The 14,872-nt window shown below is 51.0% G+C and overlaps 5 protein-coding genes across 5 annotated transcripts; 2 read left to right on the top strand and 3 right to left on the bottom strand.

Moving 5' to 3' along the window:
- Positions 1-1,193: 1,193 nt before the first annotated feature.
- Positions 1,194-4,346, top strand: N7511_004399 (uncharacterized protein; the record flags this gene model as incomplete). Its single annotated transcript, XM_057126824.1, has 2 exons — positions 1,194-1,294; positions 1,922-4,346. 2 exons carry the CDS (start codon positions 1,194-1,196, stop codon positions 4,344-4,346), a joined length of 2,526 nt encoding a protein of 841 aa, XP_056985714.1.
- Positions 4,347-4,914: 568 nt separating this feature from the next.
- On the top strand, positions 4,915-5,421 carry N7511_004398 (uncharacterized protein; the record flags this gene model as incomplete). The annotated part of the gene is made up of 1 exon (XM_057126823.1): positions 4,915-5,421. The coding sequence occupies one exon, from the start codon at positions 4,915-4,917 to the stop codon at positions 5,419-5,421; it is 507 nt and encodes a 168-aa protein (XP_056985713.1).
- Positions 5,422-5,803: 382 nt separating this feature from the next.
- On the bottom strand, positions 5,804-7,331 carry N7511_004397 (uncharacterized protein; the record flags this gene model as incomplete). Its single annotated transcript, XM_057126822.1, has 2 exons — positions 5,804-7,006; positions 7,092-7,331. 2 exons carry the CDS (start codon positions 7,329-7,331, stop codon positions 5,804-5,806), a joined length of 1,443 nt encoding a protein of 480 aa, XP_056985712.1.
- Positions 7,332-8,199: 868 nt separating this feature from the next.
- Positions 8,200-10,481, bottom strand: N7511_004396 (potassium channel family protein; the record flags this gene model as incomplete). Its single annotated transcript, XM_057126821.1, has 4 exons — positions 8,200-8,289; positions 8,393-10,079; positions 10,151-10,257; positions 10,314-10,481. The coding sequence occupies 4 exons, from the start codon at positions 10,479-10,481 to the stop codon at positions 8,200-8,202; spliced, it is 2,052 nt and encodes a 683-aa protein (XP_056985711.1).
- Positions 10,482-11,254: 773 nt separating this feature from the next.
- Positions 11,255-12,978, bottom strand: N7511_004395 (putative pH signal transduction protein PalI; the record flags this gene model as incomplete). The annotated part of the gene is made up of 3 exons (XM_057126820.1): positions 11,255-11,259; positions 11,314-12,738; positions 12,789-12,978. The coding sequence occupies 3 exons, from the start codon at positions 12,976-12,978 to the stop codon at positions 11,255-11,257; spliced, it is 1,620 nt and encodes a 539-aa protein (XP_056985710.1).
- Positions 12,979-14,872: the final 1,894 nt, after the last annotated feature.

Below are 14,872 nucleotides of genomic sequence, written 5' to 3'. Positions count from 1 at the left end.
GAAGACTGGCTTTGCTGTTTCCTCGGATTGGTCAAACTGGTTTACAACCCATACAGTAATACCCTATCCACCGATTCCCCCAGCCCTTGACCTTGGCAATGTTTGATTTTTCTAGTGCGTGGGTCTTTTTTGCTTCTTTGGGGCTTGAGCCTCGGCCTTTGGATCTGGCAAAGTTCCGACATAGAAGGGCACTGAGAGTTGACATGTACGCACCCTGCGTTGAATCTTCCAATATGGGATGACCACTACATCCCTTGTCAATCAGACTCAATACTTAGAGCTATGCTAGCTCAGGTGTGCTATCTATAACATGTCTCTATCTACTTCGTTCATGTATGGGCTTGGTGGGACAAAATTCATGGTTCATATCCCCAAGGCCTCGGCAATCGGACTCCAGATCATGAAACCTCTAGCGCTAGAAGAACAGGATGTGACAGAGAAATATACAGCAAGGCCAAGGATATAGATGTCTCAAGTACAGACCTGGTAGTATCAATAGCCATGTATCTAAACTCCAAGCTTGCCAATTCATTGAGCTCAACATGCCTAATACCATCACGAACCTTGGCGCGAGCCTGGTGTTTTCTTTTTTCCATTCTAATCGCTTTCACAGCATGACCTTTTCGATGCCATTGAGGCTTCATAATAGTCATATCGCTACGTACTCTTCCAACCATGTCAGGCAAACATGCAACCTATCGCGATCTATAACTGAGCCCTGGAGATCCAGGACCTGCTTTGTCATCAGAGCCGACGTCATTGCGGGGAAGCATACTTGCACATCTTTTGAATGCCAATTGGAAGGGAAGAATATATGGCATAGATGAAAGACGTTGAAGATGTGCAATATGCTGAATACATAGAATAAGTTATATCGAATATAACATGGTCCATCGAAGTGATCCAGAAAGGGCAACTTCCCCTGTGGAGAGAAAACCCGAGCCGACGCGAAATGAACCACTGGTTCCAATGGTTCCAATGGGGTACCCAAAAGTCTCGGAAACCCGTGTTCCTGGCTTGCAGCTTGCAAAATGGTCAAAAGTGAAGGTGAAAATAGTGAACCTGATGAGCCTGATGAAACTGGCTTCGTTTCCAGTCTGGTCAGAGAGACTGATATCTGCCTGAACTATAAACGCGACTGTTCTGCCAGCGCATCAGTCCACAATTAGCACTTGCTAGTCTCCAGCCCAACCATGGCTGCTCGATGGAGATCGATCATCTCGCCTCACTCCTGTTGGTGCTTCTGGTGGAAGGTTTTTGCTCGGTTTCCCTTTCTCCCTTACATGTCGTTGCTGTGAGCCATTCTAGTTGATGCCCCAGTGATCTATCACCGTCTGTGCGACCGGCTCCAATATTGGAAAATCGCCAATTGTCGAGTTCTGAAAGGTCCAGCTTGTCGTTCTCGTCTACCCATGGTCTGAGATTGGAATGATTGAGCTGGGACCTGACAGCTGAAACAGAGCCCCAAAAGTTGGCATTAGGGCACGGAGGACCTCGACATTCCCGAAATCCTCGCATTCCTCTTCCTCGAGCTTTCTTACTTCCCCTTTGCCTTTCTTAGACCTTGATCCTCTCTTCTTCTGGCTTGGACAGTGTTGGCGCTTCATGCGCCCTAAGACACATTTGCGCTGCAGCTTGAGCTGCGGCAACCCCCAGCCATCCCAATTAACCAGCCACCTCCCACTCCCCTTTCTCCTCCCCAAACTCCTCTGAGATCAGATCGATTTTTCTCTCAATTGCGTTATTTCGTGGATCGAGATTCGAAACGTACGGCCTTTGGGGCTGTCATCCTTTCACGAATCCTGAGTGATCGACATTACCGATCGCGATTCCTTTGAGAGCTATCCTAACGAACCCTCGCATTGCCTTTTAATCCACAATTCCACCGACCCTTCGTTGAGGTGTCTCGACACACCTCAAGAGCGTCTGACGAAGTCCACGACGTTAACGACCCCATACTTACGACCTTTGCGCGGCATCGCCAGCCAGCGACCCAACGACCAGTGTCCGCCTCAGCAGACTCCCAATTCCGACCTCCTAGCGCGTCCGACTCGCAGCGCACCTTACGTCGCGTTCGCCGAGAGCCAGAGACTCGACAAAACCTCCATCGTCGAGCGGTCTCCCTAGACGCCTCTCCGCACCCTCACCCTCAGCCGGCGCATACAAGACAAAGCTCTGTGCAACAGCCCCCAGCCAGTGGAATTGCTGCGCTACGTCCGGCCCTTTCCGAAGCCCATACTGATGACAACGGGTCGACTGTAGACGACCCCTACCAGCTCCTCGATACATCCTATTGGCCGCAGCGTACCACCGGTGTCTCATCGCGCACTGCGTCGGCAATTCTCTTTGCTCTCGAAGACGCTATTCGCGGCCCCCTTCAACTTTCAACTGATTGGGACGAAGTGAATGCTTCCATGTCAGACATGGTAGGCGTAGCTGGTCCTCCTGGACCTATGGGCAACGGCCGTCCTCAGAATGGTGGAGCCCGTGTACCCCAAAATCTGAATCCAGTGTCGGGGTCATCGCAGCCCCCGAGTGGGATGCGAACCCCGACAGATATCATGAGACAACGAAGGGATCGGGAAGCCCGCCGCAAGGCAGAGCAGGATGCCCGAGACAGGGAGCAGGAGGAACTGGAACGACAGCAACTGAAGCATGAGCAAGCTCAAATTCAGGCTGAGGCCCAGGCTCGGGCTCAGGCTCAGCAGTATTCTGCTGCTATTTCTGGGGATAACGCTTCCCAGTCGCGAACTCGGATCCCGCGCGCATCTAGGGCTGCTGAAGCACAGCCTGATACTGTTCCTGTCAGTGGGCCACCGGCTGGCCAACAACCCGCGCCTCCCACGACCAGTGCAGGACCAGTTGCCGGTCAATCTCGGCCAGTCCAAACATCTAGTCAACAGCCCCGTGGTGAAACTGCATCACAGCATGGCCGATCGAAGAGTGCTGCTGCTGCTGGAGCTCAGACCGGACCGAGTGGATTCTCCAAGCCTGCCCAACCTGCCGCAGCTGCAGCATCATCTGCTACCGCGCAATCTCTGCAACAGCCGCGACGTGTTGGTTTCCCGCATGCATTTGAACGATGGGAAACCCTTTCCTCCCATTGGGAGGGCCTCACCAGTTACTGGATGCGCAAGCTTGAACAACACAACGAGGACCTAGAGCGTGATCCTGTCAGCCAACAGCTTGCTCGACAGATCACCGACTTGTCCGCCGCTGGCGCCAACTTGTTTCATGCAGTAGTCGAATTGCAACGTCTCCGGGCATCCTCGGAACGCAAGTTCCAGCGCTGGTTCTTCGACACCCGCGCCGAGCAGGAACGAGCCAAGGAAGTCCAAGCAGACCTGGACCGCCAGCTGAAAGCTGAACGACAAGGGCGAGCCGATGCCTTCGCAGCCGTCCAAACCGCCGAAAAAGACAAAGTTCACGCAGAAGAGCTCCTCAAAGAGATGCGACGTGAACTCCAAATCTCGAAAGAAGAAGCCCGCCGCGCATGGGAAGAACTCGGCCGCCGCGAACAGGAAGAGCGAGACCGAACCAACTCCCTCCGCAACGGCGAACCAACCCTCGTCGGCGGCGTGCAAGTAGTGCCCATGATATCCGGTGTCCCAAGCCGACACAACACAACCAACCGACCCCAAACCCGCGAAGGACCCTACCCAAGCGGCCCCACAGCCACCAGCATGGGCACAGACGCCTACGGCAAACCAACCGGACCAAGTACCAGCGGCCAATACTACGAAGACGGCACCCCGATGTCCCCAACCGGCTCCGATCCCTTCATCGAACCCAAAAAGACAGACCCCCCAGCCACCTCGAAAGCCCCCTACTCGGGCCAACTCTACGAGCATCAAAACACCTCCATGCCCTACGCCACAGCGCAGCCCACAACCTCAGAACCGGATGACCGCTCCTACGTAGGCAGCAGTGACGCCGGCGACGAGGAGTACGCGCATTACGCACACGATGCCCAAGGACACCCTCTCTCCTACCCACCCCCTCTCTCCGAGGGAAGCGAGGAATACGACAATTCCCCCGAGGACGATCGCCACTACATGCCCGACGGCGCATACACCTCTGCTGCATCCTCTGCGCCTTCGCAGGCTCCTTACCCGCCTGTGTCGGCCGCAGATTACAGTGGTGCGGGCTGGGGTCCTGGCACGGGCTGGGAGTCTGTGACCCCCGTCATCGCCACCCGACTCGACTCAGTGATGTCCTTGAAGAGGATGAGCCGAGTCGGACCAGTCCGAGTCGTGCGAGTCAGCGGAGTCGCAGCCAGGCTAGTCGCAGTATTCTTTAGTGGATGCTTTGGTTGGTTGAGGCTATCTTATGTGCATAAAATGTGATTTGGGTATTGAGATTGCGGTGGCTGTCAGAGATGAGGACACTGCTGCTATTCTTTGCCATTTGAAATGTTCGATTTGCGTCGGTTACTTGCTATCTCAATTTGTTGAATCTTGTTGGAATTCTTGTTTTTCTTGTCTCTTTTGTGTTTGTAAATTTGGCGTTTCATTCCCCTCTCCCCTTTGTTTCATATTTCTTTTGTCTTCGGTGTCATTTATTCTCGTTTCAATGGTGATAATACTTAATTGTCCTCCAATATTCTCGATCTCTCCATAGTAGATAGGTCCAATGAATGTCTATAACGAGCCAGTTGTTTGGAACCAAAGTTACCTTCAAATAGGGCTCTATGTATATGACTCAGGCCCGGCCTAGCAGTCGATAGTATAGCCCTTCTGGTTTTTTCCCATCACGTACATCTCAGCTCAGCGTACTCAATCCGTTTGCTTCCTCAGCGGCTAAGTGCAGTCAGTGATAACCCAAGACGCGAGGAGGGGAAGAACAAACCAAAGCAATCTCACACTCATCCCGACCATTTCTCCATCTACAGCACACCACCCAAACCGCCCCAAAATGCCAATATCTCAAATCTACCCGGTCTACAAAGTGAAATTCAAACTATCAATCCAAGACCCAGACATGCCACCACTGCGCTACCACACCATCCTATTCGTCCAAGACAACGAACAAGGTCCACGAAGTGGAATCAAACACCACGTCACCGGCGACTTAGTAACTGGCATGCACTACGAGCCCGCGATAAGCGACGACCCAGAGAGCGACGAGAACTTCTTTTCCAAAGAGCTGATTGGACATACGAGGGCTCGGAACTATCCAAAGAGTTGGGATGATATTTTGCAGTCGATTCCTGCGCCGCCGAAGCAGAAGGCTTTTAATACGGCCACCATGAAGACGGAGCCTGTTAAGAGGTGGAGGCCTTTGATGTTTTATGCTCCTGGGGAAGCTCGGAGGCCGTTGATTAAATGTACTGAGTGGATTGAGGATCAAGCTGTGCCTTTGCTGATCAATGCGGGACTTATTCAGTGGAGATATGAGAGGATAGCTGGTGTGGTTGATTGAGTTGGGTTTCGTGACTGAGTCGATGGACGTGTTTCGATCCAGCATTGGAAGTGCTGGTATCAATAATTGGAAATGTTGTTTGTTGGAATTTAAATACATCAAGATCTTGAGCTTTAAAGTTAGAGGGAGCTAACTAAGAGTACGCAAATATTCAAGTTGCAGTTTGGGCGATCCATTACCCTCCCCTATGTTTTATATCTTTTTGTCTTTAGTGTCATTTTTTCTCGTTTCAATACTGCAATGCTTGATTATTGTCCTACTATATTCTCTATATCTCTTGAGTGAATAGGACCAACGAATATCTATTACGAGACGATGTATTGAGAAAATATCAATGAGCACGAAAGAGCGAGAACAAACAAGATACTCGAACAAATCCCACTCAATCCACCAAATCATCTCTACAAACATAATCAAAGTCCTCAAATTCACCCTCCACCTCCAAATCCTTCGCTTCCTTCCCCTTCCCCTTCCCCTCAACCCTAACCCCCTCAGCCCACTCCCTCAAGCAACCCGGTTCAGCAAGACACCAAATTAAAACCTCCCTAATAACAAGCGCAGGCCCCAAACAACCCTCACCTTCCATCCCCTCCATATCCCAGCCAAGCATACTCCGCGCCAACCCGCCCAACCCCCAGCCCTTCATCCCGGGCCGAGCAACAAGCGTCGATCCATAGATCGCCTCGCCAACAAGAATAGCAATATCAACCACCCGATCCGCAACCATCCCCAATTCCACTCCCAACCCATTCAGATCGGCCTGCAAACAATGTCCAATCAAGATAGTCTGATCGTCCATATATTCAGCCAGCACGTCGCGCGCCCATTTCTTCCCATTGTCTGATACATCTACATCCACATCCCCGGTTCGGGGTGTTTCTTCCGATGAGCCGGTGAATAAGATTTCACCGGTCAAGAAGTCAATTACCGAGATGTTCTCCATGACCTCGGTGGTGTCTTGTTTCTTGGCTCTTGTGTTGAGGACTAGAGCTCTTCGGATGTTGCATTGAGGATGCTTTGGTGGGGGACTGGGATAGGCGTGTGTTGAATGCGGCGTTCCGGAATACAGACATGTGCTGGGCTTTGTCTGGGTGGTGTTGGACTCGTCGGGGATGTCGTATCCTTGGTGTTTGAGATGGGGGATTGGGTGACGTTTTGATAGGAGGTATTTGAAGAGGAGGGTTTGTTCTAGGGGGTGGAGGGTTGTGGATTGGTTGTGGATGGGATATTTCTTGCTTGGTGCTATTTTGGACTCGGTTAGTTGTGGAATATGGGGGTTGTAGGGTCGGATTGGTGTCTCACCTTCTTCTGCGTCACTGGATGGTCTATTTGGTGCTGGGTTCGCTGGATGAGGGTCCGGCGTTGGACTTTGTGACTGTGGGGCTGGCAATGTTGCTGTTTGGTTTATGTCTTGTGCTGCGACAATTGTTGGCTGTTTGGTCGTCTTCACTGTCTGTTTAGTGTGATTTTTGTCCCGCATATGATCAGCCAGACTATGTGAGCTGCTGAAGTTCTTGGTGCATCTGGGGCAAGGGAGTGTGGTCGGCGTAGGTGGTGGTTTGGGGACTGTTGACTGAACAGGAGGCTACATTTCTGTTAGTTGGGGATGCTGAATCGTCGTTAGATTGGAATACCTGGGGCTTTTTCTCTTTCTGATGCTTGACGCTTACATGCGCCGCCAATCCTTCCGCGCTGCTGAAGTTCTTATTGCACCGAGTACAAGGTTGACTATGCAGGACCTTCTGATGTTCACGGAGAGCTTTGCCTGATTTGAACGTATTCAATTTGCAAGTTGGACACTGGTAGCATGGTGAGGATACGGTCTTCTTGGTGGTAGTGTCTTGCCCCATTGTGATAGTAGGATTGCCAGATAACCGCAAAAGGTCAGCGATTGTGTATTTCAGAGCCATTTTCAAATGATTTATAACTTGCAGAAAGAGGGGTTGAGCAAGGCAGTGGGTATTTATCTAGGCATCACAGGTCTGGTACACATGCAGAGGCAGTGTGGCAAATATCCATTGGCAGAGACGATCTACTGTATCTCCTGCGCATATCCTGTGGCCCCGAACGATATTGTCTGAGAACCTATCAAAACTAGCAGGGATATAGCATCACTTGATCCCACTGCGGCGCTTATTATTCTTGCGCAGCTACTTTACAGCCTCGCCCTGACTGACCAATCAGATTGTACAATTTGTCTATGGTTGGGTTGTTTACATTGTTGTATGGCGTACTTCAGCCCGTTGCTCATCTTCATCCAACAATTATCGTACCAGGCATCACATAGTAGGAAGCTGAACATTTATGTAAACATTGATTCAGTTGTGTAACGGAAGTGTTTGACCTCGACTACTTCCTTTAGCAGTCTTGCATACTCAAGTATGCCTCATAGGCTAGCTGATGTTATTAAACATTAATATGCTTCCCGACCACCTTCATGAAGATCAATTGCAACGGGAGAGATCTTTGAGCACCATGGCGATTGTCATAAAGATGAAAGATGAATGCACACACTGTCAACAACTAAACGGTCCATGGGCCAGGTGTGTCATCATACTGGGCGCAGCAGGACGGGGATTGGCCTGCAACTACTCTCATCAGCTCAGAAGAGGGGATAGGTGCGAGAAGCATGTCGGCAATAACGTTACTACCCGCATTCCCTCGCGTCCTTCGAAGCAGGGTCATTGGCAAGCTCGCAGGCCAACTTCTCCCCAGAAACCAACAACCGATGAGATGAGTCTGGTGCGAACAGAACTGCGCAACCACATCTGAATTATCTTAAATGTGGAAACAGACACCATCGGTCTCTTCCGCAGACTTGATCGCTGTGTCCACAAAGTGCCGAGCGCTCCCTTCGGCGCAGCACTGCTATGCACCATCTTAGCGACATCAATCAAGAGCTCCAGGCTTCGTTTCGTGCTCTGAAACGTGTGCAGGCTTGGGGATGTGATCTCAAGAATGAGGTTCATACCCCGCGTTCGTTGCCTTTGCGTTCAGAAAGACCTGAATTATCACCGTTCTCGCTCTCAGAATCATGGAGCTGACTAGCCTCCCTCAACTCACGATCCAAAGCCTCTGTCAGTGCTCCTAGTAACCACTCAACCTCAGTCTTATGCCCTAACAACGGACTCTCCTTGTCAATCCACCTCCAGTCGTTAATCGTTCCCCCTTGTTCCTTGCTGCTTCCATCCCCGCCGTAATGCAGCTTGTTCTTTCCGGCTATCAGACCGAGATAGTACTCCCACTCCAAGTAGTCAAACTGTCGAGAGGAATGACTAGAAGAATACTCAATCATCTTGCGTATTTCCTTGAAAAGAAGGTAGTGACGATGATGGGCATTCTCAGCAACAAAGTCACCGCGCTCACGAGCATTTTGTTCCTTATTCAGCTCCTCGGCTTCCAGTTGACTTCTGTCATTGTTGGCATTTCCAGTAGCAGAACTATCCTTCTCTTTGGATTGTCCCGTCTTTTCCCCAGTTTTGTCTTCAAGCCACCATCCAATCCAAGACTTGTTGAACACATCTTTAACCCGGTCGACAAATGATTGATCACCAGGCAAGATAGTGATCTCACCAAGGAACAATGTCACATCACGAATGAACCGGATAAGCGTATCCCCAATATTCGAAATGAGAATTGTAATCGTCGGAACAGCAAGTAAAGACCAAAAGACGAAAAAAGCTTTTCCCAAGCTGCTGATCGGATATATGTCACCATATCCAATCGTAAGAAGACTCGTGTAGGCAAAGTATAACGCCTCGAAATATGTCCATTGCTGCACAGTCTCAGAGCGCCAAAAGACGACAGCCCCAATAAACCACATAGCCATCCAGAGCGTCAGCGAAATGAAAAGCGAGAGCCACTTATGCTGAATAGTCGCCAACTCGCGAACCTGATTCATAGCAATGAACTCCCTCTTTTGTTGCTCACGCTCACTCAAGCCTTCTGCCTTGACACTCTCCTTTCCAAGCGGTGGGACGACACCATGCAGCCTAGACCGTTCTGAGAAAGCCTCCTTCATGATGAACTTGTGCGTGTGATCCGTGAGCATATCACCAACTTTCTGTCTCCCCTTCTCCAACATCAGAGTGCGAATCGAGGAGATGATCAAGCCAAGAATGATAATACCCCCAACAGCATAGGGAAACAAAAGTCCCCGACCAAGGTGTGTAGCCGGCGCGAAGTTCCCGACTCCAATTGTGAGCAACGTGTAATCCGCGAAGTAAACGGCATCGAGGAACCTCCAGCCCTCAACTCGCGCATAGACAGCTGATCCACCAAGAAGATAAAAGCAAAAGATGATCGTTTGCAGCATGAGCGTCCGCTGGCTAGTCGTCAACTTGTATTCACGACTGTAGTGACCCTTCCAGGCACCGTAGCCGGTGGCCAGCATCAAAGTGGAGATGATGAAGTATATGCCCGCCGCGAATGCACCATAGAAGTATGCCTGGGAGTAGATCCGGCCGTCGTTCTCTGGTTTGTACATGAGCACGCCGAAGGGTATGAGGATTGCTATCAAGAGTGCCGATGAGATATACCAGCCGATGATGATTATTGGTTGGGCGATTTCGAAGCGAATACGTCGGGCCATATTTAGGGATAGGGCTAGGTTTGCTGCTAGGGCAAAAACCAAGGATACTGCGTTTATGGCGATGGCCCTAGTTTCTTGTGGTTAATAGGATGGATTTGATGTGGTTTGATGTGGCTGGGAAGGATTTCATTCGCCTACCATTTTGGATCAGGAACGTCTATTCCACCGGTGCTTGTTAGGTCCATTCGCCAGGGTTGGGACAGGGAGCATATGTTGAAAGCGCTAGCCATTGGGCCGAATGTGCCCTGTCTAGGGCATTAGCACTCTATATTAATAGAACAGAGTTTCTGGGCTAGCATACAGCTGTCAGGGGATATATTGTACTCGCAAACCACCATCGAGCAGCTCGAGGATACTTCGCATCTCGAGTTGATGAATCTTGATCACTCTGATCTTGGCGGTTGCTGGAGGTAGTATCGAGAGCCACTGCCTCATCAGCAACGGCGTCGTCAAGGCCAGGGTCATTCATCGTTAATGTCGTTGATCCAAGTGAGTCTCATTCAAGCCCTGGTCATTCTATCACGATCATGCAGCAGGATGGAGCAAGGATCAAATTCCCCGGTGGAGAGGGTAGCGAAACGTGTCCATTGACGCGTGACCAGGGGAAAGGCTCCATATATTCGAACGATGTCAGTGGCACAATATACAACCAAGCTTTTTGGAAGTGACAGTGCCGTCATGATCGGCGGTTCTTGGTCCTCGTGTATCTACGTCATGTCACGTGCAACTATATCGGTCTAAATTCAATAAAAGTATGTGGATTTGGGTTCTATACAATTCAAACCATCCAGTGGAAGAAAAAAAGTAGACAAGAGAGTATAGTAGAAAGGAAAATTTAACCAACAGCAACATCAAGTGCTTTGGCCTGGAAAGGGGGCAAAAGCTTCCAGGTCGTTTCTGTACATCGCACTCACTATACAATGAATAGGCAGAGCCTGGCTCAGCATTCGAATGTTGTCCATTCCGTGTATCCGACTCAGCAGATGGAACAAACTGAAACGCCGAGAAAAAATATGCCCAGGAAGGTAATTCATCAGGAAAGAGAGAAGAGAAAAAATAGAGCCCGTAACTCCGTGCCCAGCCACACCACATTTACCATGGTATGATGCCGGGGAAATGAATCGTATCAAGATATAGCCAAAGAAGTGAAAATCAAAGAGGAAAAAAAGGGTATCGCAAAGCGTCGAAAGTGCCAGTCAATTGTGTCCAATGAGATGCGACACTACAGAACCAAGGAATTCATTAAACTGAAAAAGGGTCAGCACAGTCTTGTGAATACTTTTAGGTCGTTCAGTACGTACAGTGAGGGCCTCCAGGCATCAATGATGAAGGAACCGGGGCATCGCTTTGAGGCGACGGTCGACGAGCGAAACGCGGATCCACATCTTCATAGTAGTTGGTACCACTGTGAGCAGCTGGCTGGGCCGATTCGTTTGGCCGCGGGGACAAAGTCTGACGGTCATTGGCATTCCAGCCTGAACGAGGAGGAATGTAGGACTCTGGTCGACTGTACATGCTAGTCGGGCTTTCAAGGGGAGCATGGTGACCATCAACTGACAGCGCATGAGGACCACCGCTCATGCGTTTGCTAGGCTCGGGGGCATCATAACGCCGGGACTGCGGCTGCATCTCAATGGCTTGACCAACCGTCTCCGGTGACACGGCCATGCCAATTGGACCCGGAGATGGTTGGCGCATCGGGCCCGGAGAGGATCCATAGCCGTATGGATCATTCTGGGGAGGTGACACGGGCCGGCCATATGCATCGAAGCTAGTAGGGGCCACGGCATATCCAGCGGGTGGACCCCGAGGCGGCAACATGCCTCCGCGACCTCCGCGGGGAGGTGAAGGTCCCATATAACCGCCTCGTTGACCAGGGGAAGGCCCACGAGGTCCCATGTACGGGCCGCCGCGTCCATAACCGCCCCTGGGAGGATATCCACCGCGCCCACGTCCATTGAAGCCGGGCGGCGCACCACCCCGTTGAGAGCCCATGCTGCCATTCGAGTACTGAGGGCGGATTCGGGGATCGGAGGGGTTGCGTGTCATAGGACCCGCGCCGTAGGGACCTTGGGATGGCATATTGCCCAGCTCATCTTGCGCGCCGTAAGGAGTTCCGCGACGGTCGGGGGGTGGTGGAACGTCATTCATAGGGGCCTGTGTATTGAGCGGGGTGCGGTCATCGTCGCTGTCCCGGCGCTCTGTGTTGAATGTCGCGAACGTCGGACCTGCCTCAAAGGACGGGGATCCCGTCACAAGGGCTTCCTTGGTCTCAGAAACAGGGGGAGCTGGTACAGGAGGCACAGCAGCGTTCTGGCGATTGTAGTAGTTCTCGCCGCTCATCTCAGCATTTTCCGCGATCCTGCGCTTCCTTGCTTTGCGGCTCACAAGGGTCCGGCGCATGGCACAGGTGACCACCCCACAAGAAACCAGAATGATGGTCGCCGCCAGGACGATCCAGCCACCCCATCCTAGATGCGGTACAAATAGCAAGATATCCACTAAGAATGCCAAGAGAGTCACAAGCAGGGTTGGCAAGAGCAGAATAAGGAGCGCCAACAGGAACCGCGGCGAGTGGGAGGGCTTATGGAAGTGGGCTGCCGCCGCCAGGCAGAGACAAATGAGGGTCAGGCATGCGGCGACTGGATGAATGATGAGGATCGAGGACAGCGATTTGCGGGTGCTGGAGGGGAGATTGAAGTCATCGCCGGTGCTACTGATATCGTCTGCACACAAGTTAGCCACCGCCAGGCAGAAACGAAAAAGAGCGACGAACTACTGGTGTATCCCACATGAATATTCGTGCAGGCATCGCCTTTACAATATCCAAATACTCCGTAATCAACGTCCTTGAAGGTTGCCAAGGGAATTCCCTTGATAATGGGGGTTGACAGGCATGAGAGGAGGAGAAGCGCAAATGCGATCAGTAATAGGATGGTGAGGGGTGTCGCGGGCTTGAGCAACATGGCGAGGGGAGGCGACAGCGCGCGCCCTTAGGAGTAGGCCCTTCAAGAACCTTGAGCTTCCTCAAGCCAAGGGAAAAGATAGTCAAACGAGTGGTAATTTCCAAAATAGCCAACACGGGAGGGCACTTGAAATGGACTCTAACGCAGCATTGGCGCAGCAAAGAGAAAAGGGAGAAGCTTCCAAGAGGTTGAAAAGAGCGAATGAGGGGAAACAGCCAAGGGAATAAAGGAATGACCAAGAATGACAAGGGTTGATACATCAGCACGAAGCCGTGGATGAGGACGGGCGCCTCAGGCCGGCGGTCAGATGATCCCCTCTATTCTCTGTCTTTATCTACCGTAGCTACGTCCGTACTGTATTCTGGTTCAACTCTCTATCCTGATTCTCCATTTCCATGCTTTTGGAGATGTGGCGGAGGCTAAATGCAGCACAGATCCCGTCTCCAGAAAACTGGGGTGTTCTCTACGAGCCGATGCGGACTCCCATTCGCTCGATGCGACTGAGGCGTGGCTTCGGGGGGGCAGGACAGCCCCCGTGTCGCCAAGCCCGGGCGTGCGGCGGAGCATTCTCCAGGCTTCATTTGAGACTGGAGATCTTCGCCATTGGTTTAAACCACATAACTCAGTAACTTTCGTTCTAATTGAAGACTTTTCGTACCGGTTCCGTACACGGGTGCCCCGCGGGACATGTCGCCACCAGCGAACAGCGAACTCGGAAGCTTATTTCGTGCAAGATGGCGAGACTGTTGCGAAACAGAGGGAGACTTGGTTTCAGGTACCCGAGTCTGGCTGGTGAAACGAGATCTGCAATTCTCAAATTTGGTCTACCAGGAATTATCTCAATCTGTCACAACCCTTGCAACTTCGCAATTTGCTCTCTAGATATGCCCACACGGCACAGCAATCTAAGTTCCTCGCCTTATCCGGCCCCAAACGCTTGGACCTGCAGTCTGGACTCGAGAGCCGTTGAGGTCCACTCGATCAAGGTGAAACAGATCCACCCATGAGATCAGATTTGATCATAATCAGCCGAAACAAAGATCCTCGTGTGCTTCAGGGTTGTCGCCTGGACATGCATCAGGGGTTGAAGTGCGTGGTCATTCGGTCAATGCAATTTAAGCTTATTTCATGAGCATAAGGACCACGTCATTCTCGTTCCGGGCCTGCTCAGGTGGCATTGACCACTTATATCCCGGTCACACCACTACAACAGACTCAGTATAGCCCCGAATGAGGAGACACAAGCCACCCGTGGTAGTTGCACACTATGACGCGATGATCATTCGTTCGACCACAGGTGAATTTATTTGACCAAGGGAGTCAAATGAGAGATGAAAATCCACGGTTCAAATGTCAACCGTTTTATGGTATACAAAGCGACCAACTGAAATGCTGACTGGAATGCAGCCATGAATCTTAGAGAATTTGCCTTTTACAGTCGATCGACGGTTAGTTTCAGGACGCAGTTCGTCACTTTGGGAGGTCATACAGTGGCTGCGTAACCCACGACGTCCCGTAGATTGATCAATCACTTATATCTGAGCAAATGTAGCACCCAGATCTTCATATCATGTTGAACTTTGGGTCATTCCAGTAAAATGATTCTCAAGCACGATACAGGAAATTCGGTAGGTTCTCTTCATCAGCATCTGAGTTCACAGAGTGGGCTGATCCGAAAGGGACATAGATTAGTCCTTCCACAAGTCCCCCAATCTAATTCAAGAGCCCACGTTCGATCTCTCCGCGAGGATATGCACTGTCTATGGAGACTTTTCAGATGGTCCAAACAACAAAAAGCAGAGGACGAAGAAGGCCAACTGCCTTTACAAACACTAGACAGAATGGTTCTGCTGCGGAAAAATTGGACAAATATGAGGGACGATACCATGAATGA

This window comes from Penicillium nucicola, assembly GCF_028828085.1.
Source record: "Penicillium nucicola strain IBT 29836 chromosome Unknown utg000003l, whole genome shotgun sequence".
NCBI classification, from domain to species: domain Eukaryota; kingdom Fungi; phylum Ascomycota; class Eurotiomycetes; order Eurotiales; family Aspergillaceae; genus Penicillium; species Penicillium nucicola.
The sequence above is the reverse complement of the archived record's forward strand: the minus strand, read 5'-3'. Positions and strand labels throughout refer to the sequence as shown.